This window comes from Nothoprocta perdicaria, unplaced genomic scaffold, assembly GCF_003342845.1.
Source record: "Nothoprocta perdicaria isolate Ctin4 unplaced genomic scaffold, notPer1 scaffold_205, whole genome shotgun sequence".
NCBI lineage: Eukaryota > Metazoa > Chordata > Aves > Tinamiformes > Tinamidae > Nothoprocta > Nothoprocta perdicaria.
Window position 1 is genome coordinate 530929 of NW_020455261.1, and position 26930 is coordinate 557858.

A 26930-nucleotide genomic window follows, 5' to 3' on the forward strand; every position below is an offset into this window, starting at 1 on the left:
AACAAAGTGCAGGAAGATGGCGAGTATAGTATAGGATGACTCTACATGTGAATCAGTTTGGAGGTTGCTTTAGCACACTATACTTTTCATTAGGTAAGCTTTTGCTTATTTCTACCTTCTGTTTCTTTAGAAAAGGTGAGGTTCAAGGACCACATTTGAGGACTCATTTGTGCCCTCAAATACAATTGCTACATAGCACTAAATAGGTTAATTGTACATGGAAAGAGGGTAACATGAGGTACGACCTACCAAATCATGTGCAAGTAAGTAGAGCCACGGCAACTATGGAAACACATTGGCTGTAGTTTTCAAGTGATAACTCCAATATCAATACATATGCAAAAGTATTCTGAATAGGAAGGAGGGAAGGAGGGAAGGAGGGAAGGAGGGAAGGAGGGAAGGAGGGAAGGAGGGAAGGAGGGAAGGAAGGAGAAGAGAAAGGAGGGGAAGGAGGAAGGGACGGAGGGGGGGAAGGGGGGAAGGAAGGAAGGAGGGAGGGAAGGAGGGAGGGAAGAGCAAACGTAAACAGGAGTGCAAGCGCGAAGGAAAGAACGAAGGAAAGAGTGAAGGAAAGAAGGAGGTTAGGAATCAATCCAATAGCTGTCACAACGTAAAAAGTGCTGCAAAAGAAATATCTGAACAGCAAAGTATCTCTTGGTCTCCTAGCTTAAGTCCAGGCTACTCAAAGAAAGCACATGCTACAAGTTTTTTCTCTTAGCCTCAAAAACTGTTGCCACCAACTCCTTAAGGCACTGCTGTTTGCAGAGCTCTGTGGGAGGCCCACAAAGCCTCTGCTTCGTACAGGCACTGGCAACCACTTGTATTCCCCAACTCCATGCCCTTTGACAAGATCCACCACTGGTACCAAAAGCTCTGGTTTGTAGTACTTGTACCTTACTCCTGTAACTTTGCTGACCTCTCATCAGCATATGAGCTGAAAGAATTTGCTTCAAACACATGAGAAACAAGCAGGATAAATGTTTTACTAAAATGCCTTTTTGACTAACTTACAAAAGCCAGGAATAAGCCAAGGCAAGCAAACTGCATCTCGAGAGAAAGAGGCCACCAAGGACAGCACTCTTATTTTATTAATTTGAAATACTAAATTCTTGGCCTTTAGAGCTTCACTGCATAAGGCTTGGCCACTGGCTTTAATGGGTACAAGGACAGGTCCAGAGACAGTCTACAGTATTTTGTGCAGTTGCCATTAAACTAGAAGTGTGACAAAATGCAGTTTGCTACTGATAAAATCCCAGGGTTAAGTAGCAGTGAAGAGAGAAAATCTGAAAAACAGCAATATGTTGACAATAGGGTCCTGTAGCAAGCCCAAGTGGCAAGCTGTAGCAACACAGCAAACTGTGTCAGGTGGCAGGACTTGTAGGGGAGAAGGTTCTCACAACATTAAGGAGACTGTCTGAAAGCAAAGGGAAGAGGCCTGCGCTATGCAAACAGCAGGAGTAGAGAAGGCTACAGTGAAAAATGAGGTTAAAAAGACAGCCTGGAGCAAACAAGACTACAGAGTGATTTAAAAAACAAGTTGGGTAATTTGGACAGGATGTCAAAGGGGACAGGGAGTCACTTTAGTGATCTGGAGACCAGACCAGCATCCATTACATCCAGCGTTTACAACAGATGTACACTAACCTGGAGCAAACCTTGCCAAAGCCTGTAGACGCCAAATGCAAAGGAAGTTAATTTTGTTCTCAATATGGGCTTTCATGCCACTTTAAATTAGGATTTCTTTTTAAAAGAAAAACAAAAATAAAGGAAAAAAAAGAGGGCAACTGACATGCAGATCCTTTATTTTTTTCCAAGCTTCCTACCCTTCATCTGGGCATTACAGGGACCATGATACGCCCAGTACAAGATCTAAGCCTACTAGATACTATACATCCAACAGTGTTCAATTCATCCTACAGAGCCTTCGGGTACCTCCAACATTCACACCCTGCACTCTGCAAGACAACCAATATATTTACCCTACAAGGCCATTCCTTGAAGGAGTTAACAGAAATCCTGCACATTGGCATGGCTTGTCATTGGCATGCCGAGCAAGTTCTCCATGGTGTGTTCCCTGTTCAGTGACTGATCTGGTCCTTGTGCAGGCGACATTTCCTACACCACAACCACCACCACGTCTGGTTCCAGAGTCCAACTCTCATGTATCTTCTGTCTCCTCCTCTCTCAGTGGAAAGGCTGTCTTTCGGCTCTCTGGAGCTCTTCACAGCTCCAGTTTCTTTCTTTAATTTTCCTCAGACCTGTGTTTTGCTCTGTATTCTTCCAGCTACATCCCTGTCTTGCTGTGCTCTCGCCTACCCCGCTTGCTCTCCCTTCTCCTGCTTCCTGCTTCGCAGTGGCTCCCTTGGAGACAGCACCACCTCTAGGGAAGCGGAGAGCAGTGCAGCTGAAATGGGGAAACGGCGACCTCCCTTCGCCAAAAATACCCACCTGCAAAGGCATCTTGGGAGGACCGGGATATCGGGGAGGGTTTATATCATTGGGAAAATAGTGGGAGAACAGCCTGCTCATTTATTTGCAATGTTTACTCCCTCTCCCTGCAAACAATCTTGATTTAGCAGCAAACTGCTCTCTATACATACTTATTTTGGACAATACAGAGTATTTTCTGACTGGTAATTTTGAAAATCATTTTCCAAAAATTTATTTTTTTCCCCACTTCTTAAGACAAATCTATCCTATTATAATGACATAAGCCATGCAAAAATAATCACTGTCGTATGATGTACAACTGGAAAATATCCCATTTAAAATTATTTAGGAGTGCACTTAACACGAGTAGGAAATTATAAGCTATTTATAAGTGTGCAAAAAAATTCAAAGGCAATTTATTTCCTGGTATTTGAAATAATAATGATGTTAGGTAATTACTTCCTAGAATTTTCAATGCATTTAACCTATCTCTGAAGCCATTAAAATCATATTTTGAATCCTGCTGAATCCATTATAACTAAAGAAATACTTGAGAGTCAGGATCTCTTAACACCTGATGCAAGAAAATTGAAATATTTTTACTTATTAATGTCCTTCTTCTCAAGTAGCTTGCAGTAACACAAATAAAACCACTGTAAGATCTGCAGGCTGTATATGACTTACTTAAAAACCACAGGTCTGTTACCTCTGGTGGAAAGGGCAGACTGCCTAAAGGGCCCAATCCCACCGCTCAGCACCATAGCTTTGATGCTACAACTTGCTATGATTTGATGCCATGGATGGACATCAGTCCACATGAGCACGACTCACGGGTCACACACGGGTCAACACGGCCGTTTTACCCGTGAAAGGCGACAGAAACACCAGCAAAGGCTCGCTGCAACACGAGCAACGGCTGTTCTAGCACCAGATGTCTTCCCACCACTACTTCCCACACACCTTTTATAGCTGGAATCAAACTGAAACAAGATGGAAATTCCAGGATTGCAGAAGGATGAGGGAACTGCACAATGAGGGAGCCATTGCATTTACCCCGAATTGCTGAACATGTGTTTCTTGAAAATGAACCAAAACAAATGTAAAGGGGTTTGTGACTAAATATATTTGCATGTTGCGTGGGTTAATTGCTGAAAGTAACACTGGCAGGTGTTGAAAAGAGTTCAGGGATTAAGCGGTTCACATTACACATGCATAATACATATTTGCATATACACACACACACACACATTTATGTTTATATACATACACACACACACATATATTTATGTTTATATACATACACATATATATGTTATATATATATACACACACATATATATTGAGTGTTGCCTGTAAACTTTTTCCCCGAGGGCATGACCAGCTGCATTTTTGATGGAAGCATTTTTTTCTCTCATGTTTCCTAGAGTTCCTAAGGAATCCCAAATCCTAATATCCCAAAAGGAATATTTTGAGCACTTTTAGATCACATTCACATGGTTACTATTTGCACTTGAGTATGCATATACACAGACGAGGAGATGCACTGGAGACCAGACCAGCATCCATCCATCCAGCATCCAGGAGGTGCAAGTACTTGTGAGAAATGAAGAATCTGTACATATGATTGCGCTCAGTCTGGTCTATGCCCAGTAATCACAGCTTCTGTACATCTAGAGATGTTGGCCAGTGAAGCAGCATGCAGAACTCTGCTTAAATGCAGGATGGCGTCACCTTCCCTGTCTTTTCTTGGTATCTGCACACAGAATTTTAAATATATGATTTTTAAAGAAAGGAAAAATCTAGCTAACTTCAAGTACTATCCATTCACAACTGCTTGGCAGAAATGTTTTTTCTCTACAAGAAACTGCATTCAAAAAGAAAAAAAAAAATATATATATATAGGGGTTCTGCCAGTTGCGTATGATCTTATAAATATGCATCACAGCAATAGTATATCATATGTAAACATTTTGAGAAAGCTCTTATATCCATTAGGCCACCCCGAAAGGCTTTAAGAGCTGTATGTATAATGACACGACAAGATCCATGTGGCGCAGGCCATGTAACAGTACAGATCATTTCGAACTTTAACTCTTAGAAGCCCTCCTTACTAAACCAATGAATCTAAATTTCTGTTTTCAAGGCTTCATATTAACACTTGAGCTTTGAGTTTTTTTGAATCATTCCTCACAATATTGCTCCTTCTCCTTCTGTCCTCTGTAACTGCTTCACATCTTTTTACAAGTTAAAGAACACTCTGTAACGGTGACTTGCAATGTCTCTCTGTAGATGTGCACTCACATAATGGGGCTCTCATAATTAATTGAGAAGCTACTGACACACAGTCCCTAGCACTTTCAAAGAAACCCAAGCACCTTCTCATAGTGATACTATTAATTAGGACAAATAATGAATGGTGTGAGCTGCACAGAGCCATATGTAGACTCCTCCACACCATAAGAAATTACATCTTGGGGAAAAGACTGAAAAACTGTTAAGCGAAGATATACAACATTTGCTCCTGCTGCTTCACTTCGGTTCTGTAAAGTTCAGCAGAAATAACATTCCCACTGTCACACAGCTCCCAGAGAAGCCAGCTTGAATGCTGCATTTGCTTCTTCCCAGCGCACTTCACGTTTCTCACTCAGCACATCATTAGCACAGTGAAGTCATTTCCCCTCTGCTGGGCTTTCCATTAAGGACTCTTAGAGTATTTCTTGCTTTCATGAAGTTCTTAGGGATAGAAATATACCACGTTAGACTTTGGAAAATTTAAAAAAAAATAACATTAAAAGAAAAGAGAGAGAGAGAGAGAGAGAGCAAGGAAGCTTTAAACTGACTTATAAATTACCAAAAAAAAATCAATTAATTGCAACTACTATAAAGATTTAAACTTAATTCTTTTCTATTCTATAGAGTGACAATGTTGATTTGGGATGACTAAGCACCAGTTCTGTCTTTAAAGACTGGGTACCCTGATGTCATTATCAACACTCCAAAAGCAAAAAATCCATCCCCCCGCAAAAAAATTCCCCAAACTACTACTTCTTTACTTAAAAGAGAAGTGTAGATTCTTAATAGGTTCTTTAAATCAAAGAGTGAAAAACAGTTTTGATAATGAAATAATTCTTCCACAGTTCAGCTTTTTCAGGTAGCTAATACAGGAGAATTGTATACAAATCTCAATTTAATTGTTCTGTTCTCCTGTTCCTACACAGGAGAATTGATTTTACCTAAACTTTGCCAAATTTCACAGTAGGAAAATCTTTCACAAGTTTCTATTTCTAGAAATTCACATAAGCATCCTTCTCAGTCTTAGTATTTTACACCAGGTAGCCACTGTTGAGAGCCTAACAAACAACAACTCATTAGCAGAGTGTGAGTGTGGATAATATTAATTACACAATGATGGCAGAGCTGTTTTCCTGCACTTAAGTCTGAGGCACTCTAGTATTCCCAATGCCAAGACAGGAAAGTATTACTGCCCAAGTGAGCTGAACAGCGAATCATAACCGTTTTCCACATTTCCGCAGTAGAGACAAGACTTGGAACAGGTTTTAGGTACAGTCAAAAAAAACCTCATGGTTCCATATAAACAGATTTACTGATGGTTCTGAAATCAAGGAGACTTTCATTCATTTTTTTTCCGAGAATAAAATTTAAGAGATGAGTTTTTAAAGCTCATTTCAGACATATCTAACACTAACCTTTTCCTGTAAGTTATTTATTACCAATCAAAACTTTAATACTTTTTACATAATGAAAAGCTTTCCAAGCATCCATGCAACCTCTGTTTTTTTTGGCCAAAAGGAAACAAAGTCATACATATCAAAATTAAATCTAAGCTACTTCTCAAATGCTTTAATATACACCTCAACTATTTTGGCCATCGCTGAACATAGGCATCAATCCTGTTCTGCAAGTGCTGAGAAATCAGCACTTCCTCTATGAGCAGCTTTTAAGATTTGCAAAAGAGACCTGTTCAAAACACTAGTAGCTAAGAAGTTCTTAAATTTTACCCAACAACTTGATTCAGGTTCAAAGGAAAAAATAACTCAAAGCAAAATGGTGATCGTTTTTCAGCCAGTGAAGATGGTGTACTGGTGTGCAACATCACATTGCTGTAAGAAAAGATTTTGTAAGGTTTGCAAGCCTAGAACTTGGCTAAGTGTTGTTACTGTCAGGAGAAAAAAAAAAAAAAAGACATGGTTGACATGTACTGCCAGACACTCTTCCAGGGATTCAGAAACAACAGCTTTCCTTAGGCCTATTTAGTACCAAAATACTTTTAAAGACACCAATGAAAAGGTTTGTGAAGCTGAGACTGATGTACCTTTTATTAAACAAGCCCATCCTACCTTCTTAAAGGAGGACTGTAAGCATGAAGATCTTGAATAACTGCGAAACTGAGTCTTTCAAAAACATTTGTAGGCAGACCTTTCTGGACAGTTCCAAAAGCTTCTTTTATCAGAAAGGATGAGATACACTCACTACACTCCTTATTTCATCTATAATTTATCTATTTCCTCTACAACTATAATTGTCTGTGGAGATGTAGGCATTATCCAACCATACACAGCATACCCTTTTTCCTTTACAAAGGCAAATGTATGCAATTATTTAACAATTTTAAATTACCTAATAAAAATTTGAATAACGCTTAGAAAACCTTTAGACAATCAAGTGAGCAGTGCTGCTGTTGGTATCCGGGAGAAGACGGGGGGAAGTGACACAGAAACCTGGAAATCCTTCCTGGGCTAGTGTTGGACTAGCTTCTACTTAAACTAGACCTTGCTAGAGCTCACCTCAAAACCAATGGTAGCAAGACATACTTTATAGCGATATGTTGCCTTAAAACCCTCCTTCTCTTTGAAGACAGAGATTTAAAGAATAAAGTAACTGACACAAAAGAAAAATGCTTCCTTTGGCCAGTTGCCTGACAATGCAAAAAACAAATCAGAACAAAACAAACAAACAAACAAAAACCTACAAAGACAGATATTCAAGATACTATTATACTTAATCCGTTTCATATTTTTCAGGAATTGAACATGATACAATGATAGATTCCAATCACTTCCACTGTCACTTACACCTGGACTGAAAAACTAATATTGGGTATTCGGTAATCTACCAAAACTTGAAGTAGTGAAGTGCCTGATATGGTCTGCCCGATGTTCACTTGCACCATGATTAACCCCAACTCAGAAATAAATAGAAGTAGTAAAACTAAAAGGCAGAAACCTTGCTTTCTTACTAAGTCACACTGACGCTTAAGCAGGTAATGTTTCCATAGGAAGAAACAGAGACTAAAAAAATATATATTTCAAGTACTTTTAAGACAAAAATTTCTTTTTTTTTTTTTAATCTCATAATTACTAAGCTATATTTCTAATAAGAAAATTATTTTAAATACTTTGCTATAGAACATATATTTCACCTTCTTGAACTGGAACAGGTTCTGCTGAGTTTTCACCGCTCATCAGTACAACAAACTGTGCATCTGTTCGGACAGTAGCTTGCCATGTTGACAACGCAATGGGTGGCTCTTGGCATGGGAAAAGGGCTCTGTTGTTTATCGGTGATCCCATCGTATAAACACATGGCCTGGATGGAAGGAAAAGAGAGACTAAATTTGCTTTTGGAATTACTACAGAAATTATAATAGCAAAGATTGAATTCATTTCCCTGACAAAGATCAAACCTACTGTACTACTGTTTTTAAGCATCTCAGCTACGTAGCTTTCAACGTCCATTTAATATGAACCAATCGAAGTACTATCTCAGTTATTTAGGTCAGAATGAACTAAGCAAGATTACTACAAAATATTTTTTACATAAAAAACAACAAACTCCTCCAGCCTCTGCACTCTCCTGCTTCCACATGAGCCATTCAGCTTCAGACAGGAACTCTCAGCTGAGCCTGTAGGGCCAAGCAGTGTCTTCCAGATGTCTTCAAAAGGCAACAGCATCCACAGTGTCTGCCTGAGGTCTTCAACTTGTTCTGCCATTAAATTCTTCACTGCACGGCTTGGGGGCTCAGCCTAAGTCAGTGCAGTTGGGCTAGTCTTTAGCCTCTTCTCTGTAAAAGGTCATAGCTAGCTGTGGTCTTTCAAACATCCCTTCTTCATGACGTGAGGAAGCACAGAATAGTCAACCTGCCTTTCACAACTGTGGCCACTGAGCATGTGATGAGAAGAGTGCAGCTTCCCTCTTGGACAAGGCAGGCCTCTTTCCCACTTTCCCAACTACCAGTCTTTCTGTGGTGTTGCACACTCTGCATTTTCTCTTCTCAGTAACCTCTTCAGCTACTGCCTCTTTCTGTGCAATTTTTCATAGCAACTTTTTTCTTACTAGCAGGCCAGCCATCTCCAGGAAAGGCCTTTTATTAACTCCTTCAAAGTGCCACTGCATAGAAGTAATAAATCTCATTTTGCCATTTTAATTGCGTTTAATTGCGTTTTTGCAGTTTCATCATGATTTCTAGTACTTGCATAACACCACCCTTCAGAAACAGTCATAGAGCGAACAGTTTTCAGATATAAACCACATAAAGCAATCAGTCAGCACTTTCTCCAGCTGAAAAACAAAGAAAATTTTGAACGCGTCACTTGATTCAGCTGCACGTTTTTGTTTGTTTTGTTTATTTGTTTTTTAAGCCCATAATAGTTTAAGCCAACATTCTGGGAGCACAACACATTACTTTGGAAGTATTTGAAGCTAAAAATATCTTGATCGGTTTCTGGCATAATTTGAGCAGGAAAAAAATCATCAAAACACTCAAGAAAGTTAGGCAAGTTGTTAGGTCAAAGCCTCTTCAGTGACAGGTAAGATACAAGTATCTTGTTTATTTCACCCAAGTATTTCATCCATCCACTCAAACAATTCCTTATCCAAAATCAAATCCAGGCTGTACAGAGGGAGTGAACACATGGTTAATGGCCATGGCTGGAAGATAATTTTACCCTCTTTATCAGGTTTTGCATGTCCTATGGATCAAGAATTGTCTATGACACAACCAAGTCACTGTGGCTCCATCAACCAGTGTGTTACCTGAGCTGTAGTAGCTCTCAAAATGGTACTTTTAACCCATAGCAAGTGCAAACCATTTAAAGGCTGTTAAGCTCACCTATATTACCTTAAACTTGTAACAGACTAAAAGCAAATGTGAGCCAGTTACTATGATTCAGCTGATAGTAGCACTTTTCTAATCTAAAATAATTTGAATGTGTATTTGAATACTCAGTGACCTAACTTAAGGGAACAAGCCTCAGAGTTAAGCAATTTAAAGAAACTTTTACAGCTTTTCACAGAATCATAGAATCCTTAAAGTTGGAAGGGACCTTAGAGATCATCTAATCCAACCCCCCTGCATACACAGGGTCACCTAGAGCACATGATACAGGGCAGTATCCAAGCGCATTTGGAAGATCTCCAAAGAAGGAGACTCCACAACCTCCCTGGGCAGCCTGTGCCAGGGCTCTGTCACCCTCACTGTCAAGAAATGTTTCCTTAAGTTCCTGTGGAACTTTTGGTGCCTCAGTTTGTGGCCGTTTCCTCTAGTCCTATCACTGTCCACCACTGAAAAGAGGCCGCCCCCTCCTCCTCACTGCCTCCCTTGAGGTATTTCTACACACTGATCAGGTCCCCCCTCAGCCTCCTCTTCTCCAGACTGAACAGGCCCAGCTCCCTCAGCCTTTGCTCATAGGGCAGATGTTCCAGGCCCCTGATCATCCTCGTAGCCCTGCGCTGGACTCTCTCCAGCAGCTCCACATCCCTCTTGTCCTGGGGAGCCCAGAACTGGACGCAGTGCTCCAGGTGGGGCCTCACCAGGGCTGAGTATAGGGGGACGATCACCTCCCTCGACCTGCTGGAGACGCTTTTCTTAATGCACCCCAGGATCCCGTTGGCCTTCTTGGCCACCAGGGCACACTGCTGCCTCATGGTCATCTTGTCATGCACTGTGATGCCCAGGTCCCTCTCTGCAGAACTGCTCTGCTGAAGGTCAGTCCCCAGCCTGTACTGGTGTCCGGGGTTATTCCAAAGGGTTATTGCATTTGCCCTTGTTGAACCTCATGAGGTTTCTCACCGCCCAGTCCTCCAGTCTGTCCAGGTCCCTCTGGATGGCAGCACAGCTCTCAGGGCTATCAGCTGCTCCTCCCAGTTTGGTATCATCGGCAAACTTGCTGAGGGAGCACTCCAGCCCTTCATCCAGGTTGTTAATGAATAAGTTGAACAGGACCGGACTGAGGACCGACCCCTGGGGGACACCACTAAGTACAGGCCTCCAGCTGGACTCTGCGCCGCTGATCACCACTCTCTGAGCTCTTTACATTCCTAATGTTTATGATGTTTTATTTTGCCTCTGTAAGATAGGGGACAAAGCACAGCCTAAGCAGGCTGGCTCTTAAGACACATGCACAAGTAAGAAGAGAAAGTGTCTGGCTCCCCCTGCCATATATCAGACTAAATAGAGCAGGTCATGGCTAACCAGCAGAGCTTGGGAAGGTAACCAGAGTGGGCAGAAGGTCAACCCATCAGCTCCGTCTCATGCTTTTACCCAACAGATCATCATCCAAAGGTAAAACGTCACTGAGCTGCATACATCTTTTATTATCTTGCATCTCTTTAGAATTAATCTGCTAAACCTCAGCCTATAACCATGGTAGAAATACTTAAATGGCTTTTCTCCCAGAAAAAGAAACTGGACATGTCAGTGAGACCAGGAGAATTAGTTTCAGAGAAGTAATAACAGCTCATTTTTTCATTTCCTAGTAGGGTTGCTTCCCCTTTAAAGTAAAGTTATCAGAAATTGACATTTTATCAATCCGTATATTTGGGAAGGAAGTTTTGCTGTGTGCCATTGATTTACCCTGGTCTTAGAATAAATGCAGGGGACTTCGCTATGCTGAATAAATTCTGGGGCACCACTGGAGTGAACAGGCTGAGCAGGGTGGCAGAACAGCACTGCACCTACCTTCACTACTGGGCCTACTGGGAACCCAGTACAGCACTCAGGAGCCACAGCACCCAAGTCAAACCGAGGGAGCCTTAAGTTGTCAAAGCAGGAATTGGGGTTTTTTCTGTTTGTTTCTTTGCCTTGTGCCCAAATGTGCATATAATCCATGACAACTGTGAGAAATCCAAAGACTGGATGTCCCATATTCATATTTCAAGTGCCCAAGTTGCAAACAGATCAGCTAGTAGCAGAATTGAAGAGCAGCCTGTAATGCTCCATTATCTTTTCAATTGGTATGATTTTAATGTTCAGAGATGGAAACCCAATGTCAAACGCAATAAAAACGTAACATGAAACAGATGCCGTCTAGACTATTAATGTAATCTCGCTTTTGGAGAGCTCTTTTTACCTGCAGATCATGAAGTGATTTACAAATTATGTCAATACCATTTTACAGATGGGAAAAATGAGACAGTAACCGATTTGCTCAGTGCCTGTGTGCACACTGGGCCTACAGGCTTCGTTTCTCAGTCCCTCTCAGTCCCATCGCTTTTTCATTACACTAGAAAGCCTTAATATGAGAAATAAATTTACATATTACATAACTAACATTTTTTTCCTGAAAAAAATAATGTTAAAATAGAAATAGAAATAGATAAGTCACAAGTCTCTACAATAAAGACTAGGTAAAAGAAGGGTGATGGAGGGAGCCAAATATAAAATCTATTTTCAAAGCTACATCTTCTTTCCGTTCCTCATCTGTTTCAGTACTATTTTTGTCCAGATGTACTTAAGTTGATTATTTCAACTCCAGATTTATTAAAATATGTAAAAGTCTGCTGAAAAAAAATTACAATGAAAACATGAAGATCCAAATTTTGAGGGTAACTGTCAGAACAACAATTACATCAGCTTTTAGTTACATATTCATATATTCATGGCATGACCATGCTATCAGCTGAGAAGTCTGCTAACACTGAACAGTCCCTTGTTCTGCTTTGCAGAGAAGTTTATAAGATGAACTGATGATTATGACCATGCTAATACTGCAGTGGAACATTAAAGTACACATGGCAGCTAAGAGTAGTCTTTGGTCTGAGCTAGGCAGCACAATTCCAGCACACAAAAGCCCAAGAAGCACAAAATTCTCTTCCTGTTTATTTTAATCTGACCCATAAAAAGTTAGGAAGCTAACTAAGATGCACCAAAGAATAGCAGTGACCATTAGTAAGCAGTTTCAAACTTCTACAAATGCACAGAAAATGTTTTTTTCTACTTTATCACTACCACTTCTAGTAAGAAACTTATTAGCCCCTTTCCTTTCTCCCCACTCCCCATTCTCTCCACCTCCCTTCTGACCATCTACTTGATCAGAATTCTATTACGACAACCAAAACTTCATTCTAAAGAGAATTTGCAGTTCAAAAGAGACAAGCAATCAGAATACAGTGCCAGCAGGTAAACAGAGAACAGGAACTATTTGCCTCATCCCAGTTGAAAGTCAAGAGTCCACAAAAGCATGTCCACAAAGTATGTCTCTGATTCCCAGTGATTCCCAGTGACAGGTAACCCATGCCTCTGGACTATCAAGCACTAGCTACCATACTCCTTGGTTGAGCTTCAAGAAGAGGCTTCGGACAGGACTTCGCTCTGTAATCTCCCAGAGCCAGAGAGTCTGATGTAAAAATGAGTCATTCAACTCTAATTCATCCATAGTCCACACATTTTAATAACAAGATTGGTTCAAATCACATCTTAGAACATCTCCCTTTCCTATGGAAGCGTATGGCAACTATAACATTAAGCTAAGCTACTAAAACTTAACAATAATATCTACTTAAAAATAAATATTCAATTGAAACTCTGTTGCCTGACACACCTGCACTCAAACCTAAGCTTCACCTAATGACATCCTATGCAGCTCAACCTGCTTTCAGCCTGCCTGAAGCTTTCTGCAGCAAAGTGCCAAGGTCAGCAACTCCATTCTTGTATTTAAAAAAATAAATAATCTTAGTTTATCGGGTGTTGCCTCCACATAACGTGACAACCTCTTGCAACTGCAGTGTTAGTCCCTGAGAAACCACTGCTTTTTGCAGCTATTGGTTATTCAAAATTATAGTGTGCCACGAAGTATATTCTCTATGAAGGTATGATTTCCTGAGACACAAATCACACCATCCTTTTTGTTCTACAAAGTGGCAATAATCATAACTGGAACCCAGCAGCACAGGCATCCTTTTGCACTTAAGATACCAGTTGACAACTACATATGCCTTTTAAACTACTCTCCAGTTTCAGTAAGTACTAAATACAATTACAAGATGAGTGACTTTCCTGGTAATATTTATCATTCTAATGATGTTTTTCCAACAACTGGATAGATACATTTCTGAATTCCCAGTTCATTGCAAAATTCTTGGGCTTTCACCAATTTGTGCTGTTATACACCTGGTATGATAGGTACATCAAATCTGCTTCACTAGTACACAGTACGGACAGTCTTATGATCAATATCATATTTTTTACAACAGACATCACTAGGAAGCAAGGCTGATAAAGTTAGGATGGGGTAGATCTTTTCCACATCCAAAGTAAATTGGCTTGTTGCTTATTCTGTTCTCAGAAGTCTCAGCAGTTTACCTCTAATAATAAGAATTTTTTTCCCACTTGCCTTGGCATGTATTTTTGGCAAATGTAGCAAGCATAATAGCTTCATCAGTGTTACAAAAAAAATGCCTATAATTGAAGTCACATTGACCAAAGCCTTTAGGCTTCTCATTCCATGCAGACCTTTCAATAGTACTCTGGTAACACATTAGGAGCCAGCCTATTGCCTTTAAACATTGCATAATCCAGTTGCTACAGATCCTATTTAAATTAGTAGTAAAGATTGAAAATAATTGATTATTGGCCAAGAAGGTTTACTGATTGCTTTATCATCTCCAGAAGAGTGATCATAAAAATCCAGCCCCGCTGTGTTTAGAGATAAGACAGTTCGCCTGTGGATATGAACTGCAAGACAGCTGGACAGTCTCAGCTCTGCTCCGAAACCAAATGCTGCCTTCTTTCCTCAGGCAAGTTCATGCACACTCCTGAGCAGTGCCTTGTCTCCCCATCTCCAACAGCACTGTAAATAACTGGTTTTTCCACTGCATTTTTCCACTGTATGCTTACTCTGTATATTCCCGTTATCATGTTTCTTTGTCCTCCTTGTGCTTATATAGCATATGCTCCAAAGAAAATCACAATGCCAAACCATCAATTGTCTATTCTTAGTGTTTGCATCACTGCTCCTGGCACCTCTGCTTCACCTTGTTAAATTTCCTGTACATCCCATGCAAAAGACCAGAGCTGCTACTAAATTCTGTTCACATTATGTGCACAGTGCTCAACCTCAAAAACTCAAAGCACAGCAATCAACTATATTTCACTTTTCTCACAGTACAGTATTGCCTGGGTTTGTGAAGCTATTGGCGTTTGTGAGGTGTTTCTATAAACATGCTTTGATCTCTGAGTAACCTCCTGCTTTGGGTCTTTTTGTTCGTAACATTTTGTCAGTAACAGCATAAACTTCACTGCAGACCAAGTAATTTCCCCAGGAACCCCAGACAGTTTCTTTTCTCTCTGAACACTGTCTCACCTTTGGGTTTGCTCTCTACCCACAGCTTGGCAAGCACAAAGCTGGCTCTTCAGCCTTCTGAATTCTTAGCTCCTTTTCAGACTTTATCACTGAATCACAGAATGGTTGAGGTTGCAAGGAACCTCTAGTGATCATCGAGTCCAACCCCTCTGCTCCAGCAGAGACACCCAGAGCACGGGCCACAGGGCGGCATCCAGGCGGGTTGGGAAGATCTCCAGGGAAGGAGACTCCACAGCCTCCCTGGGCAGCCTGTGCCAGGGCTCTGTCACCCTCACAGGGAAGAAGTTCTTCCTCAAAGGCAATGAATGACACAGAATCCATAAAGGTCATACTATGTAAGACAGTCTGCACAGAGAAAGATGATGGCTTCTTCAGAGCTTATCTTTGAAAATACACAAACTTACGAACTGTTTTCAAAGAAGACATAAATAAATCACTCCCTTTTGCTACCACTTCGCTGTAATTCTCCAATATATTTTGCTTCTAAATCTACATACAGCTGCTGTGTTCTGCAGCTAGCAAATGGATAGGAATTGTGTTAGTCCCTCCTATGTTTGGCACCAGCTCACTTGGACACTCACCTCATCGCTGTGTCTATCTCTAGTCCTGCAGCTGCATATTAGGGAAATGCATTATTTACAACAAAAGAACCATGCCATTCAGCTATGTCTGTAGCATGTTTGAACACTGAAGCCAGAAAGAAGCATTAAAATGAAGAAAAAGTGTTGGCATGAGCCCTTTAAAAAATGATAGACTTATGCCTGCTGTATTCACCTTGAAAGACTGCACAGAGGCAAAAGCAGACCTTGAATTTTCTAAAAGTATACTCATTTTTTATTACAAGACATTATAAGATAGTATTTCTTAATATTTTTAAAAGATAAGACATCTCAATTGGCCAAAGAAAAATGAATATTTTACAGTAAGCTTTTGGTTTAGTTCATTTCACATTTTTGATTTTTTGATATTTTTCATTTTGATAGTTCTCAAATTATCACAAGGTTAATTCCTGCTAAAGTTCTTCCCCGAAACCACACAACCTTTCTTTGATATCTTCTAATAATGTACTTTTTTTTCCTAAACAATTCTTCTAAATCACAGATTTAAAGTTACACTTAGAATTCAATCCATTCTCTTAATTTCACAATTTTTTTTTTGAGTGTCTGGTATCTAGGCTACATTTCGAAAAAATAAATACATGGGCTCAACTTTACTCCAAATAGCTTGACCTTTTCACGTATGCCAATATAAATAATGCACAGGTAGCAACAGGATTAGGACCTGGTTCTGAAAGCTTTCAGTCTCATGGAATATTTTTCATTAACATTTTTCATATCAAAAATACTCCATCATATCTAATCCCATGATGAGGAAATCAGAACAATTCTAAACTCCTGCTAATATCAACAAAATTATTAACTAATGTATGATGGTAATTAGAGGTAGCAATAAGCAAGACAGAAGGTTGGAGGAATCTCCCACTACACACAAATTTGCTAAACTGTCTGTTAAGAAAGTTACCTCTTAATTTTAATCCAAATGTGTGTAATCTTTACTTAAATAACAAAGAGATGTAATCCCAAGATAATATTCTATGCAATAAGTTTTCTTGATTTAACAATGATCACAAGAAAGCAATTATCCTCAACTACATTGGTAGCCTTTCTAACTTAGCACAGCTATATACTCTTAAGATTTGCTTTGAATCAGCTGCTCAAAGTTTCTCTGTCCCAGTAATCAAGAATATTTTATAAGCAATTTTTTCCCCACAAAGAGGTTTCTATACCTCCCAAAGTTAGCTTTTATTTTTGAGTAGCTTTTATTAAATAGTAAAAATATTTAAATAAAAGTATAATTCTGCTTAAATCTCAAAACTACCTTCCTAGTTTCTACAACCCTAATGCTTTTGCATCGTGTTAAAAAAACTCAAAATAGAACAGCTTTCTCTTTGTTCTTTTTGAGTATGTTATAAACGTTATACTTCAGGCAGTTTTTCTGTCTTAGTAATGGTTTTATTTGTTATTGTTGTAATTCCCTTGCCATTTTTATGAACAGACGCAGGCTTCACAAGCGTGTCCTTTGGGGAGGCAGGAGTGTGTACATCCAGGTAAACGTGAAGGCGCACACCGCGTCAGCGGGACTCCAGCACACAAACCACTCACTCCTTGTTCCTGCCCTCTTGTTCTTCCATATAGAAAGCCCCAAGAAGCACTAATAAAAAATGTTACAAATCTAAAGGCAACCTCACTTTGTGATTGTTACATAGATTCTAGGATTGAAAGACCACAAAGGGAAATACTGAAATTCCATACATTCTGTTCCTGTATCAAAAATGCCCCTATCACGTTTCCGTACTCATATCTCAACTTGCCTAAACCCAGCCCACAAAGCTTTGTTTTAACATATTTTAGTGAATTACAATACAAGCCATTGTTTAAATTGAATAAAATGGAAGTCCTCATAAAATAATTAGTGCACAGGGTAAATATCAGAGCACTACTCAAACATTTAATTAGAGGAAATGTACTGCCAGTGACTGCCCAGCGTTTGCTCTTTCTTATTTACTCTTTTCCAGGGGTTAGAACTACAGATAATAATCTCCTTAAGGACAGGATTTGATATCTGCCTGGAAAGTACTATACATATAATTTGAAACAATTTAAAGAATTATCCTACGAGAATAAATTGTAATAGCACTTCCCATGTACCTTTTAATGGGTTTCATTTACTGAAACAAGAAGAAAAATATGACAGCATTTTGAACAACAAGCTCGGTCATTATACTTTCAGGTTCATTGTGCACAACATTTAAAAAAAAAAAAAAAAAAAAAAAAAAGCTTTAAAGAACTGCGAGTGACATGAAAACTTATTTTCTGCCAGTGGCTAGACTCTGCAATATCCTTCAGGGACCGAAAATAAAGCAGCTTGAGACTGTATGCTACCATGAGCCTACCTGACACAGGACAAATTGTTTTATCCTTTTTCATTACTGATCATAAATTTCTATGCTTGAGTCCAACTGCCATGAAATGCCCTAAAATAAGCATTGGGATTTGGAGCGAAAAGGGAAAGATTCAGAAGTTCTTAGTGACTTAGATTGCTTAAAGGAAAGAAAAAATCAAGACAACACAACATTTATGTGTGGCAACATACAGAAGATGAGTCCTACACCAGAGGAGTGTTGCTTAAGTTGGTCTGAAATATCTAAGAAAAGAGTAGAGAAATACTGATACAATGTGTGATTACTGGTAATTGCATTACCTTTGTATTCTTCAGTCAAAACTCAGAATTTTTGTGGGAAAATACCTTACTTGCAGCTAAATTTCCTGCATGCCTACCCGTAACAAATTTTGGGGGGGAGGCAGGGAGGGGTGAAGGAGGAAGGGCATAAGGGTAAGAGGTTATAAATAAGACATTCTTGGGCTTGAGGCTGATCACACTTTTAAGTATAAAGTTGCCTAAATACTAGCTCTCTCACTTAAAAAGCTTCATGCCCTTCTCTACTACGGATGTTAGTGAGGCGCCTCTTAATTAATGTTAGCATAACTGAAATGAAAGGCAAACATCAATCTCTAGCTCAGGAATGAAAAGCAAGTATTCACTTGGACCAATTTCCTTCTTCATCTTCCAACTTTGCTCCCCATTAAAATCCAGCTTTGAGCATCACAGCAAAACTATGTTAAAACTGTAAATATCAAGAGTATATTGCTCTGCATGTAGTTTCCTACCAGTAAGAACTTATCTTGAACATTTCTGCACAGCATTGCATACTTTCACAAAACCTGGATAACAAAACAATTCTTCTTACAGTCTCAGTTTGCAATTCATTTGCTATCATCAATGCATTTTACATAATAGATGAAGGAGATTTTAAAAGTTGATTAAGAGAGACTAAGCAGGAAAAGACTGTATCCCTAAACCTATTACAATATTGATAAAAAACTGGTTGGGGAATAATTCTATTAAATATTTTGTGTACTGATCTCTGAGCCTTAACACAGAAAGGTAAATGAATGTAGAGTGCTAAAGTGATAATAAACTACCACATATATATTCTCCTCCTCTAAGTATGAATTCCCTATTCCCTGCACAAACTTGCATCTGATATGCAACAATGCTCTATTTTCACTCAGAATGAGCACAGGCTATCACTGAGCCAGGTCTAAGCTCTGCAAGGACACTGAGGTTTCCAGAGCACGGCTCAACTGTGCTCCTGTGACAGTGCAACAGCACTAAAACCAAGGATGACATGTTAGGAGAAGGGAAGAGATGGCTCATCCTCCTCACATAGCTGCTCTGCTGTGATTGACTCTGCTTAAAAATGTTTAAAATTAAAGCACACAAAGTTTTTCAGCTGACAGCTACATACCTGCCACTCTGGTCTGTAGTCCACGTAACAGATCGTCCCTCTGGTTTGGTTCTGTATCGTACTCTTATGGCATGAGGAAAGTCTTTTGGAGCATGAATCCCTGGCTTCCTTATCTCCAGGCTCCAGGGGCCAGTGGCAAAGGGAAGCTCTCCACACGCAGGTGCGTGGCTGCAGCGCCGGTAGCAGCACAGCTGTTCCTGCCACCGATGCGCAGGTAAAGTCACAAGTTCATGCACGATCCGATTCTGGAGATCTCCCAGCTCTTCAGAAGCATCTCTTACTTTGGCAGACCCCGTAAATTTTTCAGCATCAGCCACCACAGCAACATCGACCTCTTCAACCTTTAGCACGGATAAATCACAGCAGTCCAGCACCAGCAAAAACCCGGTGCTCCCAGGATCCTCCGTGTCACAGCAGCTCTTCAGACCAGGAATCCCAGAAGCCTGTTCCCCGTTGCTATGGTTACCATTTTTATCAGAAGTATCTTTTTCACCTCTGTCAGAGGCGGCACAATCATTATCTTCTGCTTCAGATGAGCAGGCACTTGGACCTGTCACGGGGACGTGGCAGGGCTCAGGTGCCCCCATTTTGCAGGTTTCATCAGGCCGTGAATGGCAGCCGCCCTCGTCAGCGCTGCTGCTGTTCCTGTACCTGCTCCCCGTCTCAAGGAAGAAAACGATGGTGCCCTCAATACTCTGACTTTCTATGTCTACATCCAAGTCTAACGTATAGTGTTTTACAAGCATGTGGCTAGTGTTGGCCATTAGAGGCAAGTCATCCTTCATGGGGTCCAGCTGCTTCTCCATGATCCAGTTTGCGAGGCAACTGTTTCACAAATTATTAGTCATTTCTTACACAAAGTGTTTCAAGGAAGTAAAAAGATATCCAGGCTTGCAGTGCCAAAACTAACTTCTGGCAAATGCTACATTATTGAAGTTAATTGGAGTTTTTCCATGTCTCTCTTATTCTGTAAAGGAGAAAAAAAAAAAAAGCATCCTTTGACAAGAGTTTTAGAATGGATGTATCAAAAAGTTAGAGCAGAGTTGTTTCTACTAAAAGTAGAATTGCCACAGTTGGATTTTCTCCTCCATCTCCATAGCATGGAATCAAGCTAGTTCCTCCAAGATCTCCTATCAAGAACCACTAGCTTTATTTTTTCACAGAAGATCTCATGCAAATGTTTCTTTTTTAAATGAAAGAAAGAAGTTTTAACTATAATGTCTCCCACTGACACTTGTCTAGTCAAGCAAACCTGTAGAAACTATACACTGCTATGCAATATCAAATTTATTACTACATGGCTTATAGATACTAAATTTATACTTCAAATTTGTTACTTCAAAAACTGATGATTATTTTTCTACTGTGATTCCAAGTAACAAGAATGAGTCCAAATTGCCCCATGTGTCTTAAACTTTGAAAGTAGCAATTTCATACATACAATATAACTCCAGGGATTAATATACTTTTCACATTACAACTGCTCTCATATCAGCACTTCTAGTAAATTACAAGACAATGAGCCGATTTACTATGAGTGCATTCTAAATATTCCTTTGAGATTGCTCATGGAGATTTTTCAAATCTATAGTTAAATACTTCAGGTATATCACTACATCTTAATAGCCGGAAACCCATTAACACTGTGGATAACATCTTCTTACAGCAAACAAAAGGTCTTCTCACTGGAAAGGAAAATGCGCAAATATCTATAAAAGTGAGAAAATATTAAAATACATCAACATCTGTTGCAACAATAGCCAGAAGTCCATCACAGAAGTTTCTAACTTTCATGCATTCTCTGTTTAGTTACGACTGTCAAGCTAAAATTACGTGCTTTAGCTTGCTAATTGCCATTCTGGCTGCTTTCTGGAGTTAAAGAAAAGGAAGCTGGAAGGGACCGTTAAGACCTGCAGCTCCTTCTCTGTCAGTTCAGAGATGCATCCATGTCATACACACAAGTCTGTTTAAGCATTGTAAGTGACCAGATGTTCTTTTGGTGAAAACGTTTCACAGCTGTGTCATGCACCTCAACAGCGGAATCATCCTGCACAGAGCTCCCAATGTCAACACAAGAGAGTTCAGTCTTCCCCAAAGATTGCTATTGCTTCTGTAAGAATCAGTCCCACGGGGATACCACTGTTACACTAGCATCAGTGACAGAAGGGCTCCTACCAACAAACAAACAAACAACCCCCCCAAAGCTATTATGTTCCCTGAACTCACAGATTCACAGATTCACAGAATATTTAAGTTTGGAAGGGACCTCTACAGATCATCTAGTCCAACCTTCCTGCTCAAGCAGGCACACCTAGAGCATGTGGCACAGGGTGGCATCCAGGCGGGTTTTGAAGACCTCCAGAGTAGGAGACTCCACAACCTCCCTGGGCAGCCTGTTCCACTGCTCTGTCACCCTCACAGTAAAGAAGTTGCTCCTCACCTGGAGACGGAACTTCTTGTGCTCCAGCTTGTGGCCATTACCCCTCGTCCTGTCGCTGGCCACCAGTGAGAACAGCTTGTCCCCTTCCTCCCTGCATTCTCCCTTCCTGAACTTATACATATTAATCATATCCCCTCTCAGCCTTCTCTTCTCCAGAGAAAACAGGCCCAGCTCACTCAGCCTCTCTTCATACGAGAGATGTTCCATTCCCTTAATCATCCTGGTTGCCCTTCTCTGGACCCTCTCTAGCAGCTCCACGTCCCTCTTGTCCTGGGGAGCCCAGAACTGCCCCCAGTGCTCCAGGTGCGGCCTCCCCAGAGCTGAGCAGAGGGGCAGGATCCCCTCCCTCCACCTGCTGCCAACATCCTCCTGATGCAGCCAGGAGCCCATTGGCCTTCTTGGCCACGAGGGCACTGCTGCCTCATGGCTAACTTGGTGTCCACCAGGACTCCCAGGTCCCTCTCCGTGGAGGTGCTCTCCAGCAGGTCAAGCCCTAATCTGTCCTGGTGCCTGGGGTTATTCCTCCCCAGGTGCAGGACCCTGCACTTGTCCTTGATGAACCTCATGAGGTTCCTCTCCAGCCTGTCCAGGTCCCTCTGGATGGCAGCACAGCCCTCCGGAGTGTCGGCCACTCCACCCAGCTTGGTGTCATCCACAAACTTGCTCAGGGTGCACTCCGTGCCCTCGTCCAGGTCATTGATAAACAAGTTGAACAGCACTGGGCCCAGCACTGACCCCTGGGGACACCACTGGCCACAGGCCTCCAACTGGACTCGGCCCCATTTATCACCACCCTCTGAGCTCTGCCATCCAGCCAGCCCTCGATCCACCGCACCGTGCACTCGTCTAGTCCACTCTCCCGGAGCTTCCGTATGAGGATGTTATGGGAGACAGTGTCAAAAGCCTTGCTGAAGTCAAGGTAGACAACATCCACGGCTCTCCCCTCGTCCAGCCAGCCTGTCACCCCATCATGGAAGGCTATGAGGTTCGTCAGACATGACTTCCCCTTGGTGAATCCATGCTGACTGCTCCTCAGCAGCTTCTTCTCCTCCATATGCCTGGAGATTCTCTCTAGGATGAACTGCTCCATCACCTTTCCAGGGACAGAGGTGAGGCTGACCGGCCTGTAATTGCCCGGCTCCTCCCTCTTGCCCATTTTGAAGACTGGAGTGACATTGGCTCTCTTCCAGTCCTCGGGCACCTCCCCTGCTCTCCAGGACCTCTCAAAGATGATGGAGAGAGGCTGAGCAAAACTCCAGACAAAGCACACAACATTGCAAGTCTCTCTCTTCCTCAGTGGATTTCTGTCACTTAGATAAACATCTCATGGGGATGTTGTTGAAGATGAGTTGACGAAAACACTTTATTTCATTTTGACATAAGTCGCCTTGCACTAAGGAACACCAGTAAAACTGTCTGGGACACACGGCTCACTTCAGAAGTCTGTTACTCAAATATCCCAGTAAACTCCAAACACTCTGATGAACACTTACTTTTTTTTTTTTTTTTTTTAATATTTCTAGTAGATACTTCTCTATCCATATAAGAAGTTTTCCAATATTGTTTTTTTTCTGATCTTAAGCATCTTACTATTCAGTGTATCTGCTTGTTATTTCAAGTGCTTTCAAATTTCATATATCCGTGAAACACTTAGCAGTTTCCACTGCCCTGATATACACATCTGTGTGTACTTTCAGAAGGCAATTTTGCTCAGGATCCACCCTGAAATGCAAATGCACATTCTACCCTAATAGCATAACAGTGATTGCTTCCTATTTAAATAAGACTTTTAACACTTAAAACGTGGAGTAAAAGATTTAGGAACACAAATGCAGACTAAAATACTGAGGAAGAGTTGTAGCAATAACTCAGCAAAGATATTGCAAACGTCAAGCTGGTGGATGCACAACATCTGAAGTATCACATAGCAATTACAATGACTTACCCTTGAAACCTAACTGGGAATAGTAGAACAACTAAAGGTTTCCAGTGCTGTGCCGGGAGCACAGCACTACATCTGTGACACTTGTGCTTAATGCCACATATCCATATTTTCATCCTTTCCCATATCCATATCTTCACTCTTGCCACCAAACCTTATGCTTCTGACAGGTTAACTGTATTTGTTGTAGAGGAAGGAAACAAAGATTGGAAAAAACAAAGAAAAAAAATAATGAAGTTGCATTCAAGAAATTCTGATCTGCACAGATACCTGAAACAGGCTGATAACAGGTTTAATACTGATACTGACTTTATAAAATACCAGTACTATAGTTAAAATAAATAAACAAATGCTTGGATGCAATCCCGTACTAAATGCCCTAGGTGATCCTGCATGTGCAGGGGTGTTGGACTAGAAGATCTCTAGAGATCCCTTCCAACCTTAAGGATTCTGTGATTCTTAGAGTATGAAGCCAAACACCAAACACTTCTATCCCTGTTTTTTTTCAGGTTTTCAGATGGAAGGTCTGATTCATTTCTTGCTCTTTATCGCCTCAATAGTATTAAGCTCATTACATCAAATTTCATTCAAATCTCTGCTACCTTAAGAAACACCTCCGAACACCTTAAAATAAATAGCGAAATTGCAACAAAATGCCTACAAAACAGCATTAGGTTTCGATTTAGATGTCTGCCAGATTAAATAATGTTAATTAACAGGACAGATTAAAGTGACAAACAGTATCATTCCAGTAAACTCAGTCTAAATTGAAAAAGCAATTAATTGAAGTATTATCAAAAATTTAAATTCTATAAATATAAATACATTTTAAAACAACACAAAACTATGAAATTTGTGACATTCAAGAGGCAGTTGGTAACAAACAACCGCTATTCTAATGAGACTTAAAAATACAAGGCAAGACAATGATTTTCTGTAGCTGAAAGTTTCAGGTCAACTTTTTATTAAAATTAGCACATCTGATCACAGGTTTAGGATTAGACCAACTGATACAGGGAACACACTTGTAGACAAGAAACAACTATTTCTGCATACACTTTGATACTGAATTTTAAAAGAAAAGTAATCCTGTGTGTTTAAGCTTTTCTATCCCTTATCTCCTTAGTTTTGATATCTCAGATTTCAAAAACTCTACTGAGCATTTTAAGATCCTTCTCCATCTCCAAGCATGAGTAACTAAAGGGCACATTTTCAAGTACCTTGACTTCTGAATCTCTGTGGAAATTTTTTCATTAAATACTTTGAAGGAGTCTACACTACATCAGAACACTACGAAAAAGAAGGAGGCATGTTACTCTGTTCTGAGAGCTCACTACTTGTTTCAATAGGTCCATATTGATATTTCATTATCAAAAAGCTCTGTGTATGATAATTTTACTTGCCAGTAAAGCATCACATTTGGGAATCACATTCTGTGAAGTAATGTGGTAAGCAAAAGAAGGGAAGTAATTAAGTAAAGATGGTCATGAGTACAGTTTTGAGCAGGAAAGAAACTTAATTTTAAGGTTTTAAGGCAAGATAAATGTACATGCTTTTAATTTAAATGATATTTTTAATATACTTTTACCAGTCGTGGGTTTTTTCTTTTTTTTTCTTAATAGCAGTTATATTATAAAGTTCAGTGAACTGCACTGTACCCTTATTAGGAGTTTCAAAGTTCATGGACTTCAGATGGGATATTCCTCACAAATAGATGGAAAATGATATTAAAGAGAATGCTTAAATCTAAGGGGAAATATGAACATGAACCTATTTAGCAATCCTGGATACAATTCCAGTGTGAACTTCTGGCTATCTGATGTCAATGGGAGTGAGTTCCTGAGTGTAGCCATCCATACCCACAGCTAACCAAACACCAGCAAAATACCAAACATATTTACAGTATTCAACTGTAAATACACATATGCATACTGACTTCATACAGAGAAAAAAAAAAAAAAAGACAACAACCAAACAATTGGTTGTAATTGGTTGCAATTTATGTTATTTCTGTATTATCTGGTCCATGCCTAGACTCTCCAAAGAATTACTGATCATCAAATAACAAGGTAAGAATACCCACCATCTACAGAATACACATCATAAAACTACAACTTCTCCATGTTCTCTATATCCCTATCACAGTCGTGCAGAACAAGCAATATTTGCTTTAAGCATTTTTGTGCTACTGTAGAGTTATACAAATTAAGAAATGTTAAGGACATATAATTTAAAAACAAAAATCAAAAATGTTTAGTTTTAGAGGCTAACTTTAAGTAACTTATGATTGTTCAATCCCAGTTCCAGTAACTGGAACATACCTATTTATATAACATAAGTAAGTAGGCCAAAATATATTAAAAATCAGCTAAAACAAAGAAAGAAAGAAAAAAAATGAAGCTAAACCTTGGAGCCACCAGTGAGCCTCACAGCTGCTGTGTTAACATGCGATTAACATGAAGAGTTTGTTTTCTAACATTCTTATACTGGGCAACTCTGCAGATGGTGAGAAATCAACCCACTCAAGGGCCGCAATTCAGTGACTTCCAACCAGCAGCATTAGGTCTTATGAGACATACAGAAACTGTCATTTGTAACTAATTGGAAAGAAACGGTTACTATGGTAATTGCTATGATCCTTCAATCAGTCATACCGCCCACTTGATTCTGTATCTCTACTACAGACCTCCTTTCTCTGGAGGTAGGAACACTACATTCATTGTTGCCACATTTTTCCTAACTATCACCAAATTTAAGTTTGGAAACGCAGTGATGGTCTTCACTTTACCTGAATGTAAGACAAAAAGCATGAGAGAACCACAGAGATAAAGCCTCTTATGGAGGAACACATAGTGAACCATCAGCAAGGCTTGTAAACAGAACATTTCTACTGCCAACTGAAAAGCCTAAACCACCATTGTTCTTTGTACACCACTCTATTTAATCTTACAATATTGTATAAAATAACAAAATTAGGTAAAATGAATAAAAGACTGCATATGAGTGGAGCTTTCAAAATAATGAACTTACAGAAGCATGACAGTTAACACAATTCCAAATATTTGCCATGTAAAATAATAGAATGAAGTAAGTCTTACTAGTATTTTAAACAATAGCTTCACAACTTTTTATTTGATGGATGGTTTTTTT

General features: G+C 40.0%; 1 protein-coding gene across 1 annotated transcript in view; it reads right to left on the minus strand.

The window, feature by feature from the left end:
• Positions 1-20343, minus strand: part of CUNH9orf3 (chromosome unknown C9orf3 homolog) — a 180131-nt gene extending 159788 nt beyond the window's left edge. The window contains exons 1-2 of the mRNA XM_026038247.1: positions 19399-20343; positions 7871-8037 (exon numbers count right to left, since the gene is read on the minus strand). Of these exons, the coding sequence (XP_025894032.1) occupies positions 7871-8037; positions 19399-20204 (973 nt within the window). The 5' untranslated portion in view covers positions 20205-20343. The remainder of the gene's footprint in view (positions 1-7870; positions 8038-19398) is intronic.
• Between the last annotated feature and the right edge of the window lie 6587 nt (positions 20344-26930).